The sequence below is a fragment of the Haliotis cracherodii genome, unplaced genomic scaffold, assembly GCF_022045235.1.
Source record: "Haliotis cracherodii isolate W230 unplaced genomic scaffold, xgHalCrac1.p SCAF_9, whole genome shotgun sequence".
Classification (NCBI taxonomy): domain Eukaryota; kingdom Metazoa; phylum Mollusca; class Gastropoda; order Lepetellida; family Haliotidae; genus Haliotis; species Haliotis cracherodii.
In genome coordinates, this window is record NW_027266343.1 from 6,360,446 (window position 1) to 6,382,773 (window position 22,328).

At 40.6% G+C, this 22,328-nt stretch overlaps 1 protein-coding gene across 1 annotated transcript in view; it reads left to right on the forward strand.

The window, feature by feature from the left end:
* LOC139452656 (pantothenate kinase 3-like) overlaps nt 1-22,328 on the forward strand; it is a 36,921-nt gene that overhangs the window by 2,868 nt on the left and 11,725 nt on the right. The window contains exon 2 of the mRNA XM_071234195.1: nt 21,333-21,685. Within this exon, the coding sequence (XP_071090296.1) occupies nt 21,333-21,685 (353 nt within the window). The remainder of the gene's footprint in view (nt 1-21,332; nt 21,686-22,328) is intronic.

Sequence of the window (22,328 nt, forward strand, 5' to 3'; positions counted from 1 at the left end):
TCTATGCAGGTGGCGCCAAGGTCGAGCCAAAAAAAGTGGCTTTGATGAGGCAACGGTGGAAACAAGACTTTGATAAAAAAGGTTGTTGAAGCTCTTACCTCGGGAAGAAGCATGGTCCCTAACTGTAGAATTACCCATGTATTTTATGAGAATGGTATGGCATGTTCTTGTTTTGACTTTTGCCTAAAGTAATAACTTGAGACCTTCAGATTTTCACTTCCTACTAGTGGTCTAATGATATTGTATCCTGATACATTCACACGGTCCAATACACAGCTTACAACCCCTCTTATATATGATCTTAGGGCTGGGACGAGTCCAAATTTACTACCAGGGTACCCACCACCCTATTACCCGACCCTACCCAGGTACGCACTGTAGGTATCAGGAGATGTTTCTAAATGTCTGATTGGGAACATTTTTAGGATAGACCTGGCAAAGCGTATTTAGATACACATATTAAACAATCTGGTCATTCATACACTGAAGTTGAATTAAGTTATATGTTTATTCAACCATATGAAAAATAAGAAGGAATGGGTGCATAGTCAGAAAGAAATGAGAACATTAGTGACTTGTAGTGTAACCATAGAGTTCTAGATAATTTGTGTCATTAAACAATATATCACGTGACTAACCACGGGTCCAGGTAGTCCTGTTGGTACCCGGGTCCTACTCAGTACCCACCCGACCCTGGTACCCGAGTTACCCGTCCCAGCCCTATATGATCTGTGACATTGCAAGCAGGGATCCAGAATTTCTTTTTGCCAATCGGACATTTGCATTTTGGTCACCCCCACCTCATATCTGAGGTGCATGAATAAGAAGAATAAACTCAAGTGTCACTTTCATAACAGATCAACATGCACCCTTCTGAAATGTAGTACACATTCTGTAGAAGCGTGCACATAGCGTCATCCACATGTTGTGAAACACATTCAACAAAAATCTGTAAGGGTTCTTCATTGGAATTGGTCTCTAATGTAGTGGCCACTGTATGTTCTTTTCCAACAACCAAAAGACGTTAAAAGATGGTACGTGTTGGGCAATAAGGGGCTAAAACAAGGACTGGTCGGCTTGGAGTCAGTATACTGTGTCTGAGTGGGGTATTCATGTTAAACTGTGGCATGGTATCTCACTGAGCTAGCACTATAAATCGGCATCAGTCAGGACTAGTACAAGCAGCCACACAAACATACATGCACGTCACTATATAAGTGCAATAATCTTGGACACCTCGTTAAACTCCATTTCACCACACCCATCTTTTCCAACATCATGGTCTGACAGGGCGGTCTTAAGTTCTGGCAACCCTTTGTCAAGATGCCCTTCAGAATGTGTATCTGGTATATCTAGAAAAATAGAAAGTAAACATAAGAACGCATTAATGTTCATGATATTGTAACATCGATAGGCGAGGTAACACTTTGGTACGAGATAAATTTTCTTCTTTGTCTATCATGACGTAACCAGACAAATATCAAGTTTTTCTCCTTTTTTACATTTAAGATTAATGGTGGGATTACATCTAAAATATGGATAGTAACAAACATATAGTGTATATGAATGTTATTTTTATCTTCGCTAAGTGATGTTTAGAGAAATTGACAGGTAAAATAATAATATGGCGGACTCCCTGAAATTGACGTGTGATCGACTCAATACAGAAATCAATAATTATTCACTAACAATTTACAAGTTATATTGGTATTAAAACATGTGAATAATAACAGAAACCGTACAACAACCAGTTTATGAAAGAATTATTGCCCACATGCCAGACTTAAGCACTTAGTTTCAAGTGTGAAAGAATCTCATAGGAATACCTCAACATGGCATATGGTATGACACTGACATTCGTTGTCGTTGGAAACGAAGGATAGGAATTAAAGGGGCACTGATCTAACGCAATTCCCCGGGACTGGTTGTTGCCTTTGTTATTGTTTTTTCCCAGTGAGTACCCGGATGTATAGCAGAAATCTAGACTAGTTCGCGACCTCTGCTGCGCCTTTCGTAAGCGCATTAGTCACGTTTATGGATACCGGTAGTAATAAGGGCGTATGGTCACATTGATCAACAAAATGAAATACAGTTTTCGAGATAATAAGGAAATGTAGGTATCTTTGGGGGTAGCATCGGTAATGGTGACGAAGTTTTGATAAGTCACTTGCTGGGTAATTTTGCGATTTTCGTTTACACTATTTTTACTTGCAACACGAAGTAAATATTTCACCTAAGCATTGCTTTTTTATAGTGTGTATATTTTTTTACTGTCAAAATGTGTAACATATTTATTAAACGTCTAAATATTTTACAAAGTGACTGAAAAACATTTCGTTGAAAAGTACATGTCTATGTTGTTTGGCTTCTAATCCTACATAATAATCTGTTGTGATGTTTGTAAGCCCTTTTGTTCGTCTTAATCAATCTGGACAGATTTCTTAGTCAAAATGGCTGAAATATTTACACATTTTATAAATTGCCTGAGAGAATCAAATTTTACAAATTGACGGTAATATATACACGCTTACAAAGGAAAAGACCGGAGAAAACAACGTCTATCGCGCATTGAAGAATTTCCCAACCAAGACATAGAGAAACAAGAACGAATCGGTTCAAATGAAGGAAAACAAAATGCAAATACCATAATTACAACCCACCAAATTTATGTGTATAAATTTTAGGCAGTTTCCTTGTTCGAGGAATGTACCCGTGAATATCCACACAAAGGAACAATATCCCACTTGTCTGCAGCTGTACACAGAAACTTATTCGATGTCACGTGTCTCTGTAACAATCAACTATTTTAAAAAATATATATCGTTTCGGGATATTATAACCCGTGTTCGTTTCTCAACTGATCACTTGGATTGTTTCAGGTGTTTCACATAGGTGTCAAGTCTTCAAGGGTCGGCTGAGAAAGCCCACGTGACAACTATTTTCATAACGTCCACGGTTCCATTGAGTGACAGATAACAATGATCAATCAATCAACGTATTATCAGTTATCCCTTTGAACAAAGTATGTTGTTTTAACATCGGCACTTCACGCCATGATATGAGTGTATTCCCTTTGTTTTAGTAAACCTAGACATGTAAACACTCACTTTTGACATATCCACTGTGCAAGATAACAGTGATTAATTAATCAACGTATTTTCTGTTAATCCTTTGATGACCAGGAACGATCCGTTGATATACAAAAAAAGTAAATGAACTGATCATTCATCTCTTGCTTGGCTGCCACGTGCATATTACATAACACACATTTCACCTCACTTCCAACCTGGATTTAGATTGAATAATTACCCCAGACACAATAAATGCCAAATGGGAACCTTTGTCAGGTAATCTAAGTGGTGCTACCACTAATTGTACCTGTAATAAATTCATTAACTGAGCATCAAGGGAATGACGACAAATACACAAGTGTAGGGCTAGACGAGAAAACGTGGATGACAAGGGAGTAGTAATCGTATTATCGACGCAATCCAAAACCCGAAAATTCTTTCACTGCATGGATACTCTTTTTAGTATGAAACTATAACCATCTGGGGTATTTCCAAATTACGACATCCGATGAGCTCCGCCGTTCTTTTTGTCTCTTTGTTTAGGCCGAAGAAATTAATTAACATGCGCCCTTTGTCGAAATCTTTATAGATCACAGTTAACCAATCAGTGTTTATGCAAAAATGCGTAAAACAAATATTGCCTCCAGCCTTCAAGTTCATTTAGCTGTCCTTGCAGACGGTAGCCCAGTCTCTGGTCATGCTCAGTTGCGTTGCGTATCATCTGGGTACTCACGGGGAAAAAAACAATAACAAAGGCAGCAACCAGTCCGGGGAATTGCGTTAGACCTTTAACAGCGAGTCTTGCGAAGGGGAAAAAAAGGCCAACCTGCTATTCGTGAATTTGAAGAGCACCAAAGTGGCTCCCCTTTTGAAATTGACCCCACATTGTTTTTTTAGATGATCCCACTTTTTTGTCTCTAGTGGGCTCGTAGGGGCCTTCCTTCTTGTCAAGTTTTAAATGGTTGTCAGTCACTGGTCATGGACTGATAAAATTTCAATTTGACTGATGGTTTGTTTAAGTAGTCAAACGTTTGACCGATAGAAAAGCTAAGCAAGGCTTTAGGCATTTCATAATTAAGAAGGAAATACAGTAGAAGACGGACAGAGCGACAAACGGATACAACAAACTGTTACAAAATCCCTGATTTATCTCCTATATATTATCATATTTAATTTACGTACATAACAAACTCTCTACAGCGAATTAACGTATATATAGCGAACTGATATCAGATCCCTGACAACCCCTAATACCACTAATTAGTGACGTGTATAGCGAACTGAGAAATCTCATTCAGTGTCAAGTGTCACTGACAATTGGCTGTATGCAATCAGCGGCGAATCAACACAATCACTGGTGACGATACAGCCTTGTTAAGCTTGCTTTATGTTAATCTTATCTGTACATGTAGATGGACTAATCTTGTCTGTAAAACCAATTATGTGTATTGTGTTTTAATTTATCCCAGATGGCAGATGTTTCGTGCCTAAACGAATATAATGAACAACGTATATAACAAACTGATTTCTCCAGTCTCTTGTAGTTCATTAACGTATACCGTATTCAACGTAATAAGCGCCCTGCTCTAATAAGCGCCCACAGCGATATTTATTAATATATTGGTTTGTGAACAATCCCAAGTAGCACCCCTTCCGATTGATCAATGTACACAAGACTTATTTATTCGTGTATAATACACACTCGTGTGTTATATGTACCCTTAATTATGGGCAATTAAATTCTGGAAAAATATATCTGTCGTATATAAACATTTCAGGCTGTCAGCATAAACCACGAAATTTATCTTTCAACTGGTGTTTTTCTTCCACCAAAATACCATTCTAATAAGAGCCCCCTATGTTTTTATTTTGAGAGCGCCCTGTGCGTTTTTTACGTCGAATGCGGTGTCCATGTTCTACAGTAGTAAAGATTGGTTCTACTTACAATATCAGTCTAATAAAAAAAGGACACAAATTGTAATTGAAATTATGAGCAGCGGGTGTCTTTGCATCATACTTTCTGTATCATTGGTGTTTGGAATTGAAACGTTTTAGTATTTCAAGGCTGTTTTACCAAGTGTGAATTACAGGGTTGGGGTTTGTGTCGGCCTTTTTCAGCAAGTTTCCATTTCTCGGTTTGGTTTGTTTTTGATGTTGATAGCTGCGGTTATCAACAAACTTTCGTGGGAATTTAAGGCACCAAAATTTTGTGAATATAAATGGAGAATGCTTTATTTGTAGCCAATATATATTTGTCTGCAGTTTACATGTTGTAAAACAGTAAATTTTGTAAGTTTAATCGGCAAAAATGTTTGCTCGTAACTGCTTAAAATCCGGAAAATCCCACAATAATCTTTACGCTGTAAACAATGCTGTCTGCATCATGGTGTAACAATATTGTATTTTCATGCTATTTTCACTTTTATTTATTTATTTTTTTGTAGATACTAGATTAATTTAATTTGGTTTGAACTTTATACTTATTAGACTTTGTTCATTTTATTACTGCTTGTACCAGTCAATGTACCAGTCTGTCACATTCATTCAGTCACGGTCAACTTTGTAAATCAGTTAACATTATGATCGTCGGGCTGTCGGTCAAGTTTGTACAGTTAATACAGTCGGTCAGCAACAATATGTTGTCAATGTAGAATTGTCAGCCAAACTGTTTGAATGATGAATAATGTGAATTTGTGACTATTGACCTTCTGTCTGCGGTCAATCGGAATTATGACATTGTTTAAAAAAATGTGTTTAACAGCTGCGGTTGTTGAATTAATGACTGCATACGGAAATATTGCCTTAAATTTCATTCCCTACAACAATAGGGAAACGCTGTCAGGAACTATAGTGACTTAGTCAAGCACTTTTCTTATTGTGCCGTTCATTAGTCAGATCGTATATATTCAACCACGAACAGTATTGCGTTGAATTGTTAAGGTTCGTTCTCTATTTTTGTAATGTTGATTTGTGAGCATATGGCATAAGTAATTTTGTGTTTTGTTTATTTGGCTTATTGACTTTCCATTGACGTATTACATTTCTTGGATCCAAGTCCTGGACCTGTTTACAGCTTTTTGTGTTAAGGATTGGCTGTGTATTTTTTTCGGTTCATTGAGGTATGTGCAAACTTTTGTACGTGGATTCTTACAAAGGTTTGCACATCGGTTTTTCGATTCATGCCTCAATGAACCGAATAAAAATACTCAGCCAATGCTTATAATTAAATTCGACAAGGTAAAACATGTTTTATCTACAATAGTTTAACCAAAAACAGTTGACTATATCAAAACAGACAAAAATGATGAGATTGATAAACATTCCAGGTGTAGGAATACATACTGTTGCGTGACATGAATCAGGTGATCGTTTAATTTATGCACATAACTTGACACGCATACACAGTCAGTAGCCAATCAACGGAGAGTAGGATCAAAACAATGTTCATTGGACCTGTCAATTAAGGCAAGAGGCTGACAGAGTCCGACTGTAACGAACCGGAAGAATTATGTCCGGGAGAAGGCGGCTGTTTCAAATAACATGGTCAGTTACCACCAGATTCGAACATTACTTCCCAGGTTACGGTAAAACACAGCTGGAAAAATGCTAGTTAGAAATGAAACGAGAAAGTTGAACCGAGGCTAGCTGGGAAAAAAACGGGCGAGCGAGTCTGCATGTTTGCTGTTTCATTCATTCTCGGCCTTCGCTTTCGAAGGGTAGTTGGGACAATGAATATGCATGAAAGTTGCTGAATGTCCTGTGCATGATGATACACGTGACCAGAATTGGAAATCCCTCGACTGTAATATTGGGATTCCCCCAACATTCCGCAGCAATAAAAGTAGTGCACCTCGGTGGGCGTGGCTTTTTTTTTACATTCATTGGGAAATGAATGCAATAACACGTGACCAATTCAGCTAATCAGAATGCAGACATTTCAATGAACTCAACGAAAATTTAATTATTCAATGCTTTTGACATTATTCCATTAATATCACGGCGTGTCATCCCGAAGTGATGCAGGTCTCAGACGTTTACCACTTCGGTGAAACCAACGAGCACGGGTATGGTGCTGACAAACCTAGAAACATAATCAGGGCGAACCGGGATTCGAACCCACAATCATAGGTTTCTGGCGTGTCAAAGGGATGCAACTCTGCACAGCGAATCGCAGCGCCTTAGATGACTGGGCCACCCGTGCCCCCTCAATACTACTGAATAAGGGCAGCAGTTGAAATAGGGAATGACATGCTGGTGATGGAGATAGGGAAATAGCCTACTTTTGATAACGAAATCAGATAAGCCCTGCTTATCGTTGCTGTAGCTATTCTGACCTACAAATATTGAGAGACATTGCACCTGATATCTGTTCACAACAAGCAGCTTATATCATGTTATGCTGAACATTATGAAACAAAAACCTAAAATTTTTTTTTTTTTTAAACATACCTACCAACCAATACCCACTGGGGCCAGGCAACTGTAAACACATGTGTTTTCTTATTTGGCCTGATGTAAAATGTAATGGAACATCCTATTAATATTTTAAACAAGCAAGGGTTTTATAACGTCACTAGTCTTTGGTGCAATGGATCTAGATGTTTTTTAAGGGTAATGGGTATATATAATTGGTTATAATTAGGAAGATACATTTACATCATTGTAAAATCATATTTTGGTGTCTTATGTTTTGTTTTATTAATAATGAAATAATTGTGGAAGTGGTATTGCACACCTGTGTGATATGAAATGTGATGGGAACTATCATACCAACACATAAACTAGTGTGTAATTAGCTCTGGTCATGTGTCACTGCCATGCTGCTCTCCACACAATGAACACTATTGTCGTGAACATAAGCTGCACTGTCAGTAGGGGAACATATGGTGTGAGTGTTGTCAGTGCCTCACTGGGTGGCAGGGAGGGATCCTCAACTAGCCGGCCGGTTCATTAGTTGACTGGACATTGGGACAGGTAGGTGTGTGTAGGACAGGTAGACAGGTACCTCAAGACAGGTAGAGTGTGTGTGAGACAGGTACCTCAAGACAGGTAGAGTGTGTGAGGGATAGGTAGACAGGCACCTCAAGACAGGTAGAGTGTGTAGGACAGGTAGATAGGTACCTCAAGACAGGTAGAGTGTGTAGGACAGGTAGATAGGTACCTCAAGACAGGTAGAGTGTGTGAGGGACAGGTAGACAGGTACCTCAAGACAGGTAGAATGTGTGTGGGACAGGTAGATAGGTACCTCAAGACAGGTAGAGTGTGTGAGGGACAGGGACATAGGTAGAGCGTGTTTGAGGCAGGTGGACAGGTAGAATGTGTGTGGGACAGGTAGACAGGTACCTCAAGACAGGTAGAGTGTGTGTGGGACAGGTAGACAGGTACCTCAAGACGGGTAGTGTGTGAGGGACAGGTAGATAGGCACCTCAAGACAGGTAGAGTGTGTGAGGGACAGGTAGACAGGTACCTCAAGACAGGTAGAGTGTGTGAGGGACAGGTAGACAGGTACCTCAAGACAGGTAGAGTGTGTGAGGGACAGGTAGACAGGCACCTCAAGACAGGTAGAGTGTGTGAGGGACAGGTAGATAGGCACCTCAAGACAGGTAGAGTGTGTGAGGGACAGGTAGATAGGCACCTCAAGACAGGTAGAGTGTGTGAGGGACAGGTAGATAAGCACCTCAAGACAGGTAGAGTGTGTGAGGGACAGGTAGATAAGCACCTCAAGACAGGTAGAATGTGTGAGGGACAGGTAGACAGGTACCTCAAGACAGGTAGAGTGTGTGTGGGAAGGTAGACAGGCGCCTCAAGACAGGTAGAGTGTGTGAGGGTCAGGTAGATAGGCACCTCAAGACAGGTAGAGTGTGTGAGGGACAGGGAGATAGGCACCTCAAGACAGGTAGAGTCTGTGAGGGACAGGTAGATAGGCACCTCAAGACAGGTAGAGTGTGTGAGGGACAGGTAGACAGGTACCTCAAGACAGGTAGAGTGTATGAGGGACAGGTAGACAGGTACCTCAAGACAGGTAGAGTGTGTGAGGGACAGGTAGATAGGCACCTCAAGACAGGTAGAGTGTGTGAGGGACAGGTAGATAGGCACCTCAAGACAGGTAGAATCTGTGAGGGACAGGTAGATAGGCACCTCAAGACAGGTAGAGTGTGTGAGGGACAGGGACATAGGTACCTCAAGACAGGTAGAGTGTGTGAGGGACAGGTAGACAGGTACCTCAAGACAGGTAGAGTGTGTGAGGGTCAGGTAGATAGGTACCTCAAGACAGGTAGAGTGTGTGAGGGACAGGTAGACAGGTACCTCAAGACAGGTAGAGTGTGTGAGGGTCAGGTAGACAGGTACCTCAAGACAGGTAGAGTGTGTGAGGGACAGGTAGACAGGCACCTCAAGACAGGTAGAGTGTGTGAGGGACAGGTAGATAGGCACCTCAAGACAGGTAGAGTGTGTGAGGGACAGGTAGATAGGCACCTCAAGACAGGTAGAGTGTGTGAGGGACAGGTAGATAAGCACCTCAAGACAGGTAGAGTGTGTGAGGGACAGGTAGATAAGCACCTCAAGACAGGTAGAATGTGTGAGGGACAGGTAGACAGGTACCTCAAGACAGGTAGAGTGTGTGTGGGAAGGTAGACAGGCGCCTCAAGACAGGTAGAGTGTGTGAGGGTCAGGTAGATAGGCACCTCAAGACAGGTAGAGTGTGTGAGGGACAGGGAGATAGGCACCTCAAGACAGGTAGAGTCTGTGAGGGACAGGTAGATAGGCACCTCAAGACAGGTAGAGTGTGTGAGGGACAGGTAGACAGGTACCTCAAGACAGGTAGAGTGTATGAGGGACAGGTAGACAGGTACCTCAAGACAGGTAGAGTGTGTGAGGGACAGGTAGATAGGCACCTCAAGACAGGTAGAGTGTGTGAGGGACAGGTAGATAGGCACTTCAAGACAGGTAGAATCTGTGAGGGACAGGTAGATAGGCACCTCAAGACAGGTAGAGTGTGTGAGGGACAGGGACATAGGTACCTCAAGACAGGTAGAGTGTGTGAGGGACAGGTAGACAGGTACCTCAAGACAGGTAGAGTGTGTGAGGGTCAGGTAGATAGGTACCTCAAGACAGGTAGAGTGTGTGAGGGACAGGTAGACAGGTACCTCAAGACAGGTAGAGTGTGTGAGGGTCAGGTAGATAGGTACCTCAAGACAGGTAGAGTGTGTGAGGGACAGGTAGACAGGTACCTCAAGACAGGTAGAGTGTGTGAGGGTCAGGTAGATAGGTACCTCAAGACAGAGTGTGTGAGGGACAGGGACATAGGTACCTCAAGACAGGTAGAGTGTGTGAGGGACAGGTAGACAGGTACCTCAAGACAGGTAGAGTGTGTGAGGGTCAGGTAGATAGGTACCTCAAGACAGGTATAGTGTGTGAGGGACAGGTAGACAGGTACCTCAAGACAGGTAGAGTGTGTGAGGGACAGGTAGATAGGCACCTCAAGACAGAGTGTGTGAGGGACAGGTAGATAGGCACCTCAAGACAGAGTGTGTGAGGGACAGGTAGATAGGCACCTCAAGACAGGTAGAGTGTGTGAGGGACAGGTAGGTAGGTACCTCAAGACAGGTAGAGTGTGTGAGGGACAGGTAGATAGGAACCTCAAGACAGGTAGAGTGTGTGAGGTACAGGTAGATAGGTACCTCAAGACAGGTAGAGTGTGTGAGGGACAGGTAGACAGGTACCTCAAGACAGGTAGAGTGTGTGAGGGACAGGTAGACAGGCACCTCAAGACAGGTAGAGTGTGTGAGGGACAGGTAGACAGGTACCTCAAGACAGGTAGAGTGTGTGAGGTACAGGTAGACAGGTACCTCAAGACAGGTAGAGTGTTTGAGGGACAGGTAGACAGGTACCTCAAGACAGGTAGAGTGTGTGAGGGTCAGGTAGACAGGTACCTCAAGACAGGTAGAGTGTGTGAGGGACAGGTTGACAGGTACCTCAAGACAGGTAGAGTGTGTGAGGGACAGGTTGACAGGTACCTCAAGACAGGTAGAGTGTGTGAGGGACAGGTAGATAGGCACCTCAAGACAGGTAGAGTGTGTGAGGGACAGGTAGATAGGTACCTCAAGACAGGTAGAGTGTGTGAGGGAAGGTAGACAGGCACCTCAAGACAGGTAGAGTGTGTGAGAGACAGGTTGACTGTGTGCGGGGTCACGACTTTGACATGCCAATTGTTTTATCAGGAATTGGAAGTGTGTCCGACAACCTGACAAGTATGGGGATCATACCGCAAGATAGAGAGAGTGAGTACACCTACCTCATCGTTACTCAAGTCGTTACTTTCTCTCTGCACTTTCGGAAAGTACAAGTCTCATGAATGTATACAACTTTGCAGATTTGGATCGATCGTAACATCGTTAATGCAAATAGCATCTTCAAAACATCGAAAGCGACATGTGATTAAGGTGTATTTGCACTGTTGTCTTGTCTATCAATTTCAAAGGAGAAATGAAAATAGAGCGGAGGTTGAGTCTTCATATAAAGAGGCTCCATATACGGTCTTGTTGGGGGAAATTACCTCTAGAATTTTGCGCTTTGTAGTCCTTGCCAAACTGGTATCATAAGGACTACCGTATTTGACGTAATAAGCGCCCCGCTCTATTTGCTAATATATTGGCTCGTGAACAATCCCAATTAACACCCTTTCCGATTGATCAATGTATACAATCCTTATTTATTAGCGTATAATATGCACTTGTGTGTTATATGCACCTTTAATTATGGGCAATTAAATTCTCGAAAAATATATCTCTCTTATATAACCATTTCATGCTTTCAGCATAAACGACGAAATTTATCTTTCAACTCTTTTTTTTTTTGGACAAAATAATATTCTAATAAGAGCCCCCTTTTTCTAATTTTGAGAGCGCCCTGGGCGCTTATTACGTCGATTACGATAGTAGAAAATTGCCATTTTTACAGGTATATTTGCTTCATGTTATCATTATAAGGATTAGTGGGGTAAAGCTGTTAGTTTCTCCCGCTGCAACAACTAATCAAATGATGACGTATATTCTGGACCTGGCTGGTGGTGGTAATACCCAATCAGCATACAGGCCTAGCTGGCCATGCTAAATTAAGCCACGCATCCTCCTTAGCTCTTTTTAGGATACGTTTGAGTTGTTATAAATCGAGACCTCGAAATATGTACTTTTAATGAAGCGCAGCAGCGCTAAGTTAATGTTTTCACACTCTTTTTCTCGGCCATCGTATTGGACATCATACTGGCAACATAATGATGCAAGGAAAATCTATTACCATTTTTCATGATACCTGCACTTTAAGGCAAGTATTCCAGAGATTCAGTGATCTGAGTCTGTTGTAAAATTCTATTTGGTCTTGTAACATCAACTAATAAGTCCCTGCTGCATGTAAAATCCTGAAATATGTAGAAAATTTGCAGAAATGTACCTATTTTTCTAGAAAATCTCTTTGTGCAGAACTTTGTGCTGAAATATCCTTATATCTCTCCTAGAATGTTCAAATACACTGCAGAATTTTAACACGTGAGTCGATTGCTGGTTTTAAACATGTCAAAGTTTCATAGGTTTACTGAACATGCTGAAACAAAATAATTATTTAGACTGCAAATTGTATTTATTTATTCATTCCAAATAATTATTTGAGGTGTGTGTTGTATGGAAAAAAAATAACAATTTACAAATGATTTTTTTTAAACATTGTGTTCAACATTTTACGTTTTGAGAAATATGTTTCGTTTTCATGGGAAGTTGACGTTTGTATTAATCCTTTATCAAACATGCCGAAAGTGTATGTCTGTATGTTAACACGAGTGATCTCCTGATTCACTTCAAGAAGCTATATCATGTATATTCTAGCCTTAGTTAAGCTGATCATTAAAAGTACGAAATGCATGAAAACTAACGTTACAAATTTGTAGAATTGTGTGCAGAATTAAAAAAAATTTGGTTGCAGAATTTACAAAAATTGACTGCAGAATTTTTATTTTTTGGCATTGGAATACAGCGGGGACTGACTTATAATAGTCCCTATAATAACACTACAATGTTAAAGTGATGCTTTAGAGTCAAGTTGGGGCTATTTGACTCTTATGTTTTTGCACAGACTGGGCTAGGGGGGAGTGGCTTGCTAGAAATTAGAGGTATTAGAGTTTCTGTTTTAAAGTCTCACTTTGACATATTATTTTGTATTAAAATGCAAATGTAAATAGACTGCTTAGAATTGCACATAGTTTTCCTCATTATACATGTTGGAAGTAGAAGAGTCATAGGGTTTTCATTTTAGGTGAAATGCCATGTGTATTTTCAACGACTTCAAGCTCAGGGACGTCAGGGTGGTAATTGTTTAATGGTAACAGCAGTTCATGGTCAAATTGCTGTTTGGAAGCAAAATACCTCAAGAAACACAGTATGGATTTTATTCATATTTTCCCGAAAAGTTTCTTCAGGGACTCAGGGTCACTGACTTTTTTTTCCTTTTTGCATTTTGTTTGTGAAATCAGAGATGGTCCCTTGAGAAATATTACGAGGTGTTTTATTTTTTTGATTATGTTAAGAGGCAAAGTCATTTAGGAGAGTCTGCCAGCCCCAATAAATTATGATGACCTTGACCTTATTTCAAGGTCACAAACAGCATTTGACTGACTTAATTTTGTACATATTTGCTTCACTGATCTCTTCCTTGTCTTGTTGACATTATCACAATAATATGTCAACAGCTTATTGATAGCATTTGTAATGATATTATAAAAACACATTTTTTAAATTTCATGTGCCCCAAACATGCCAAAAGCTGTGAAACAGAGGTCGTCATTTTAAATGGAGATTTTAGTCCTGGGCCCTGTTCTACAAAGCGATCTTAGAGCTACGACAGCCGTAAGTCTGTGTTAAAGTATGGGAGTTACGATCGCCTTATCGCTAAGATCGCTTTGTTGAACGGGGCCCAGACCTGCAGCTTCTAAAGCCTGTGGGTCTTGATGGCAGCCTGGCAATTTATATTACTGTATTAAATGTAAGAAGGGCCCCGCTCTAATAAGCGCCCACGGCAGTATTTGCTAATATATTGGCTAGTGAACAATCCCAATTAGCACCCCTTCCGATTGATCAATGTACACAAGACCTATTTATTCGTGTAAAATACGCACTCATGTGTAATATGCACCCTCAATTATGGGCAATTAAATTCTGGAAAAATATATTTGTCGTATATTAACATTTCAGACTGTCAGCATAAACCACGAAATTTATCTTTCAACTCTGTTTTTTTCACCAAAATAATATTCTAATAAGAGCCCCCTTTTTTTAATTTTGAGAGCGCCCTGGGCGCTTATTAAGTCGAATGCGGTATTTCAAACAGTGGTAAATATGTTACATCAACATCAGAATAACCAGTCTCTATTAGCCGCTGAAACAGATTCCATTGGGCGTAAAAGGCAAAATAGCAATTGCAACCATATAAATGGATTTCCAAAAATTAATGATGACGACAGATGTTTGCGAAAATAGTATACATTAATATAGGATTGACATGTGAAAATGCTTTGCATGGTGGAGTTGAAACGTCTGCTGTGGACCATATGGCCTCTGTGATAGCACAGTGTGAAATACAATTCTGTTTAATAACAAAAACCAATATATGTCACCTTGCTGAACATTGAAAGGTAGTATCATCTGGTCAGGTCCGAGGTTGTGTAGTAACATTTCATGTAAATGATTACCAGGACAGCACATTTTTAAGCACCCTCGTTATTTTATCCATGGATCAAAAACAGACAAAATAAAATTCTTTTAAGCACATGGACTTCAATTTATTGAAGCACTGATTGATGTCCTATGCCGTATGTTCTTCAACAAGTGTTGAAGCACGCTTCTATTTGGCCAATATTGCACCTTATTGCACCTTATTGCACCTGTTGGAGGTTTCTATTTATTCAAGCCATATTGGACCCGTATGTGATATTCTGGATATTCTGTGTGACTCATACGACAGACAGCATACCATATTCGACATAATAAGCGCCCAGGGCACACCCCAAAATTAGATTATTGAATATTATTTTGGTGAAAAATACAGAGTTGAAAGATCGTATATTTCATGATTTATGCTGACAGCCTGAAATGTTTATATACGACAGATAAATTTTTCCAGAATTTAATTGCCAATAATTAAGGGTGCATATAACAAACAAGTGCGTATTATACACGAATGTATAAGTCTTGTGTACATTGATCAATTGGAAGGGGTGCTGATTAGGATTGTTTACTAGCCAATATATTCACAAATATCGGCATGAGCGCTTATTAGAGCGGTGCGCTAATTACGGCGAATACGGTAACTGCGATATTGGTTTGTTGTTACTTTTTTTGACAGCTGTCATTTCAATTTTGAACATTTTCTTCACTCATAATTTTCCAGTCGTATGTTAAAATGTTGCACTCTTGTTCCATTAGTGAGTAATGTTTCTTTAAACTTGGGAATTTCATTCTTCTTATCATGTTTTTTCCATTTTTGTTTTAAGCCCTAGGCTTAAATTTGGATAAAATGTTAAGATAAGCATTTTCCGTAATTAGGAACATGCAGTCCCAATAAGACCACACAGCAGTACCAGCACACCAGTAAGCTATGATACAATCCACTGCAATACATATTGCAGTGTAAAGGGGCATGTTTGAGTAGTCTTCAAGTGCAAAGTCCACAAAGAAACTTGAGGGAAAGTTTTATATATGTTATCACAAGCAAGGAAGACAGGGCGGGGGTATATTGTTACACCAAGGAATTCAGTCCGTCTGTCCGAGGACATTCTTTTGTGAGACCTGTAACTTTACAACTGCTTCATAGATTCTTTTCAAACTTGGTAAACACTTTCCATACCAATGGGAGAGGTGCAGTGCAAAGTTTGAGTTTAATGATTGGATTTTATGAAAAAATACAGCTATTTTAATTTTTTTTACTTAAATATTATTACTTAAAAATTTGTGTGACTTATAAACTGAAAATTACTGCATGGATTCTTTTCAAATTTAATGAACAGTTTATATAATAATAGAAGATGTGCAGTGCAAAGATGTATTTTGATCTGTGGATTTTCTGAGATAATGTGAATTTTTTTCATGTTTGGAACTTAAAATATTTTAAAATTTGACATTTAGGCGACCTATAACTTAAATACTACTTCATGGATTTCCAATAGGATGTACAGTTTCTATATCAATAGGAGAGGTGCAGTTCAAAGATTGATTTTGATAAGTCTATTTTCTGAGAAAATATTGCTTTTTGTTATATTTTTAACTTTGAAATATGTTGGAGTCGAAGACAGGGGTATTAGTGAGTCCTACTCACTTTTGGCCTTTGAATTAACATTGTTGCATTAAATTTTTTATGTTTTTTGGTACCCCCCTTTTTTAACCTAGGACCCCCACCAGTTATATGCTGTGAGCCCACTGGACCCCCAAAATATCTAATCCAGTTAAATCCCTTCAGGGTAGGAGTTGAATTGTCCACTTATCTTAGCCCGAGTCAAGTCTTGTAACGTTAAAGTGAAAGTAATCCCGGGTACTTGTAGAGGTTCATGCTTTCAAGTGGTGGATGTCATTATGTGTTATTTAATCATGGGGCACGTGTGACCCTGTCATCTAAGGTGCCACGATTGGCTGTGCAGAGTTGTGTCCCTTGGTCACGCCAGAAAACTATGATTGTGGGTTCGAATCCCGGTTCGCCCCGATTATGTTTCAAGGTTTGTCAGCACCATACCTGTGCTCGTGTGTTTCACTGAAGTGATAAACGTCTGAGACCTGGATCACTTCGGGCTTTCCTCCCACATTAAGCTGACACGCCGCGATATAACCCAACTCACTCACCACTCAATTATTTTATCATATCTATTTTTATTATTTGACCCATGAAGATCCGGGTTGAGAATAGGACTTCAGAGACCCATGCTTGCCGTTATAGGTGACTATGCATGGATCAAAGCTCATGATGTCAATCACTGGATTGTCTGGTCCAGACTTGATTTACAGACCGCCGTCATATAACTGGAATATTGCTGAGTGCTGTGCGGCGTTAAACAACAAACAAACAAACAAACAAGCAAGCTCATCTTACATGTGAGTGGCACTACCCAACACGACTTTCACCTACACAGTTATTGCCTCCAGTAATCGTGGTCCAGTGTTGCTACTGTTTATACATCATCGCAACCAACAATATCTCTACATCACTGCAGAACTCATTAAAATGGTAATGGCAGTATATTGCAATGCGCATCACAATACAAAACTAAGTACCACTATATATTGCAATTCAAAATGCCAGGCAAAGCACCATCCTATAAATGATACAGTGTAGTGTTCGGAATTAAGCATGAAAGTTGAAAGTTTCCACCCTCACTAAAATATTGCCTTGCCAAAAACATCCCGGAGTTACAATTTGGCTGTCTATGCATAGTCCAATCAAATCACATAATGAACTAGACATCCGGTTCGTATACAATATGGATTTCAACATGCTATTTTCAGTCGACTGAAAGATTTGCAAAGTGTGTATACTGCTAACTGGGTGTCGACAGATATTTGGACAATCTTTTTTGTTTAATCAAGGTATTCAAGTGATTTGATGCTCTTCGCGAGATAGGGCCAGTTATATTACAATATAGATCTTGATTATCGATCAGATCATCTTGACTGTGTGCTGCCATTTGTTTGAAACAAATGCAAGTGATATGAGAGGTGGAATCTGATTGGTCAATAGGAGGGACATAGAAGGGACATAACTGGAAATAGCCACTGGTGTCTGTATGATTGACCTGGATATTTCAGCCATGTCGGCAAGGGTGGAAACTGGACTTTTATAGTCAGTTAACGCCCTTGCCACGGGAAGATGGCAGTTGTCTTAAAAAATAAGCTAAGATTTAACCATGATCTGGGATCACTAGATTCAAATACTGTAACAGCAGATCTCAAGGACTCCATGACCCTCCTTGTTTGAAACACTGATCCAGGTTTAATTTGGGAGCATACGATGAACAATGTGTCCTTCACCTTGGATATTGTCAGGACAAAATGGAATAAGGGCCTTTATTGACTCACCATTGCTAACTGGAAATGTAAAAATTTAATTTTCAGAAAAATATGTAATAATGATGTGAAAATCAGCAGACATACTTAAATTGTTGACAACAAGCCTTTTTTCTTTTTTACACTTGAAGCTTTTAACGTCTGGCTTGTTCAAGTACACACAAATGGCTAAATGGATCAAACAGGCTGATTGTTCCAACTTGAGTGAGTGAGTATGGTTTTACGCCGTTTTTAGCAATATTCCAGCAATATCATGGCGGGGAAACCAGAAATGGGCTTCACATATTGTACCCATGACGGGAATCGAACCAGGGTCTTCGACTTGACGAGCGAAAGCTTGAACCACTGGGCTACCTGACCGCCCCGTTCCAACTTGAAGAGAAAGTCTAAGTGTGAGGAAGTTCATGACAAGTACATGTCGTGTTTTTGTCTACACAGTGTCTGACATAGTATTTACTCCCAATACGTATATGTAACCAGCTTGTCTTAAAACTTACACGTCCATAGTTGAGAATACATGCTGGAGGAGATAATCATTGGCTTACTTCACTGTGTGCCTTTGATTTTTACAGCTTTATAATCACGAAGCTAGCTCTTGCTCTCATTTAGTGACTCATATATAAATGTCTCATCATTGTCTGTGTCGCAATGAACTTTCCTACGGGACAGTCAGACATGTTGGAAAAATTTCATCTTTCCTGAGAGAAATGTTACGAGGCAGTGGGCAGCAGGTATTTTGGACACTGTATCGACATCTCCCAAGATTTCAGCTTGGGTCAAACACTTGGTGTTCAAATATTAAAAACTTGCTTCATGAAACCTTCTAATATCAGCCTTTTCGACAAGTTTTAACTTGACCTCTGCATTTGATATTGAAAGAAGTACAGAATAATGATATGATGAAATGAACTAGTCTAGTTCTCATTCATATGAACATGTCTGAAAACTTTGTATGAATAATACTTAAGTAAAGCATAGGAGGTTATCCAGACTTTTTCAGAGGATGATATTCGTCCCCTAAGTATGGTGAGGTGAAATGGGGTTTAACGTCGCATTCAAGATTATTGCACTTATATAGCGAAGTGCATGCACGTGTGTGTGGCTGCTTGAAATAGTCTGGACTGATCCTGATTTATAGTGCTAGCCCACTGAGATACCATGCCGCATGAATACCCCACTCAGACACTGTATACTGACCCCGAGCCGACCAGTCCTTGTTTTAGCTCCTTAATACTGAGCGCCAGACAGGGTAACAACAAGTACCATCTTTTAACATCTTTTGGTATGACGCGGCCAGGGATCGAAGCCTGGACCTTCCGCTCTCCGGGCGGTCACTCTACCATTAGACCACGGAGGCGGTCCCCTAAGTATGGAGTGAATATCAGTATAAGTTCTCCTAACTGGAATTAAGCGTTTCCCAATTCGTGTCAGTAGTCACAATAGTTATGACTAATGTTATAGCTTTGCAGAGGTAAGTGATGGAGGTAACTGTATGTTACCGATAATAACACCAATGAAGAGGAAGACGCTTTTGTGCTTATTTTTCCATTATTGCAATGTTAAAATACCTGAGAATATAGGAAAATAAGAATTTTAAAGAAATCCCAATTTGAACTAAAAAATGATTTTTCCCCCATTTGCAATTAAGGGCACTTTGTTTTGAATCCAAGATGAATCGTTGGGTCGACATAAAAGATGTTGTGTCTTCATGTAGAAAACGTTACATTTCGAGTACTAAGGTCTGAGTCAACCTGACATGGAGACACATCGTGAAACATCATCAACTTCTGTGATCTTGTCTACAGTCACTCGATTGAGGATGTGGATGGAGCCATGGCAAAAACTGTTTTGAGATACTCATATAAAACAACCTGATCATGCATACGTTGGAGTTGACTTAAGCTATATCTTTCCTCAGATGTATAAAAGTCAAGGCATACATAGACAGAAAGAAATTCAAATGTCAGCGACTTGTAATGTTGTTTTATTGTTATTATCATTAATCAATATGTCTAACATGACTAACCACGGGGCCAAAGGTCCTGAGGGTACACGGGTACTACTCAGAACCCACCCGATCCGAGTACCCGTGATACCCCTCCCAGCCCTATCACAAATTTTGTGTTTGATTTCCAGAATGAGAGACTATCATATTGTTGCACCTTCCCCCCCCCCCCCCCCCCCCCCACTCCTCCCCCTCCCCCTCCTACTCGCAGTTTCATATTGAAGTTTTTATGATCTGTTTGAGTGAGTTCTGCATATATCTTTATATCTTTATCATGTTTATATATGAACTCATTTGAATAACACCTCTGCCATGTTAGGGCAGACCTCTAATAGCAGACACTGAGCACACATGCCAGCATGGCCTCCCTGTTAAACACTGCCGGTAAGTTAGGTATTCAGCACAGGCTAAGAATAAGGGAAAATGTCGATACAGGTAATTATTTGATTTGGTTGGAATTTCACTCTTCTCGATTTTGAGATATTTTCGAACTTATCGTTCTTATTTGGAGCCAAACAGATAGTAGTATTGTCATGCCTCAATAATGTTGATGATGTAGAATGTTGCTCATGTTAGGAATCCTTTTTTGACAGGCTGTTCACATCCTTATGAACACCCTCTTTCCCAACCAACACACTCCCTCCTTCACTCACTCGTTCACATCCTTATGAACACCCTCTTTCCCAACCAGCACCCTCCCTCCTTCACTCACTCGTTCATGTCCTTTTGAACACCCTCTTTCCCAACCAGCACCCTCCCTTCTTCACTCACTCGTTCACATCCTTATGAACACCCTCTTTCCCAACCAGCACCCTCCCTTCTTCACTCACTCGTTCACATCCTTATGAACACCCTCTTTCCCAACCAACACCCTCCCTTCTTCACTCACTCGTTCACATCCTTATGAACACCCTCTTTCCCAACCAGCACCCTCCCTTCTTCACTCACTCGTTCACATCCTTATGAACACCCTCTTTCCCAACCAACACCCTCCCTTCTTCACTCACTCGTTCACATCCTTATGAACACCCTCTTTCCCAACCAACACCCTCCCTTCTTCACTCACTCGTTCACATCCTTATGAACACCCTCTTTCCCAACCAGCACCCTTCCTCCTTCACTCACTCCATGCTGACTCTTCTCACCTTCCTGTGTTTGTTTCAGCGATGCCATGGTTCGGCATGGACATCGGCGGGACACTGACGAAGCTGGTGTACTTTGAGCCACGAGACATCGCAGCCAGCGAGGAGCAAGAGGAAGTGGAGACACTGCGGACTATCCGCCGCTATTTGACGGGGAATGTCGCATACGGCAAGACAGGGATCAGAGACGTCCATCTTGAAATGCCCAACCAAGTGATAGGAAACAGACGTGGATCCCTGCACTTTATACGTTTCCCCACCTCAGAAATGTACGCTTTTATTGATCTAGCAAAATCCAAGAACTTTTCCAGTTTATCTAGTGCAATCTGTGCCACCGGAGGAGGAGCTTACAAGTTCGAGGAGGACTTTTATAAGGTGAGCTGGGCTGATGAGTGAGTGGGTGAGTTGGGTTTAACGCCGCTTTTAACATTATTCCAGTTATATCACGGCATGTCAGCTTAATGTGGGAGGAAAGCCCGAAGTTATGCAGGTCTCAGACGTTTACCACTTCGGTGAAACCCACGAGCACGGGTATGGTGCTGACAAACCAAAATAGAAATATAATTGGGGCGAACAGGGATTCGAAACCACAATCATAGGTTTCTGGCGTGCCCAAGGGACTCAACTCTGCACAGCGAATCGCGGCACCTTAGACGACTGGGCCACCCATGCCCCCTGCTGGGCTGATGAAGCTGTAGACACAGAAGATGGAGAAATCAGATATGGGATACAGATATGGGATAATGCTCCTATAGATAGCCTTCCATTTAACAATAACCCTTTGCATATAGGGGTACCAGCATTACATCAGTGGTTGTTATTGACAGCTGAGAGTTTGCGCCTGTATTTGTGGCAAGGGCATATTTATGTAGGTACCGTATACTTATTAGAATATTATTTTGGTGAAAAAAACAGAGTTGAAAGATAGATACGTGGTTTATGCTGACAGCCTGAAATGTTTATGTACGACAGATATATTTTTCTAGAATTTAATTGCCCATAACTACAGGTGCATATA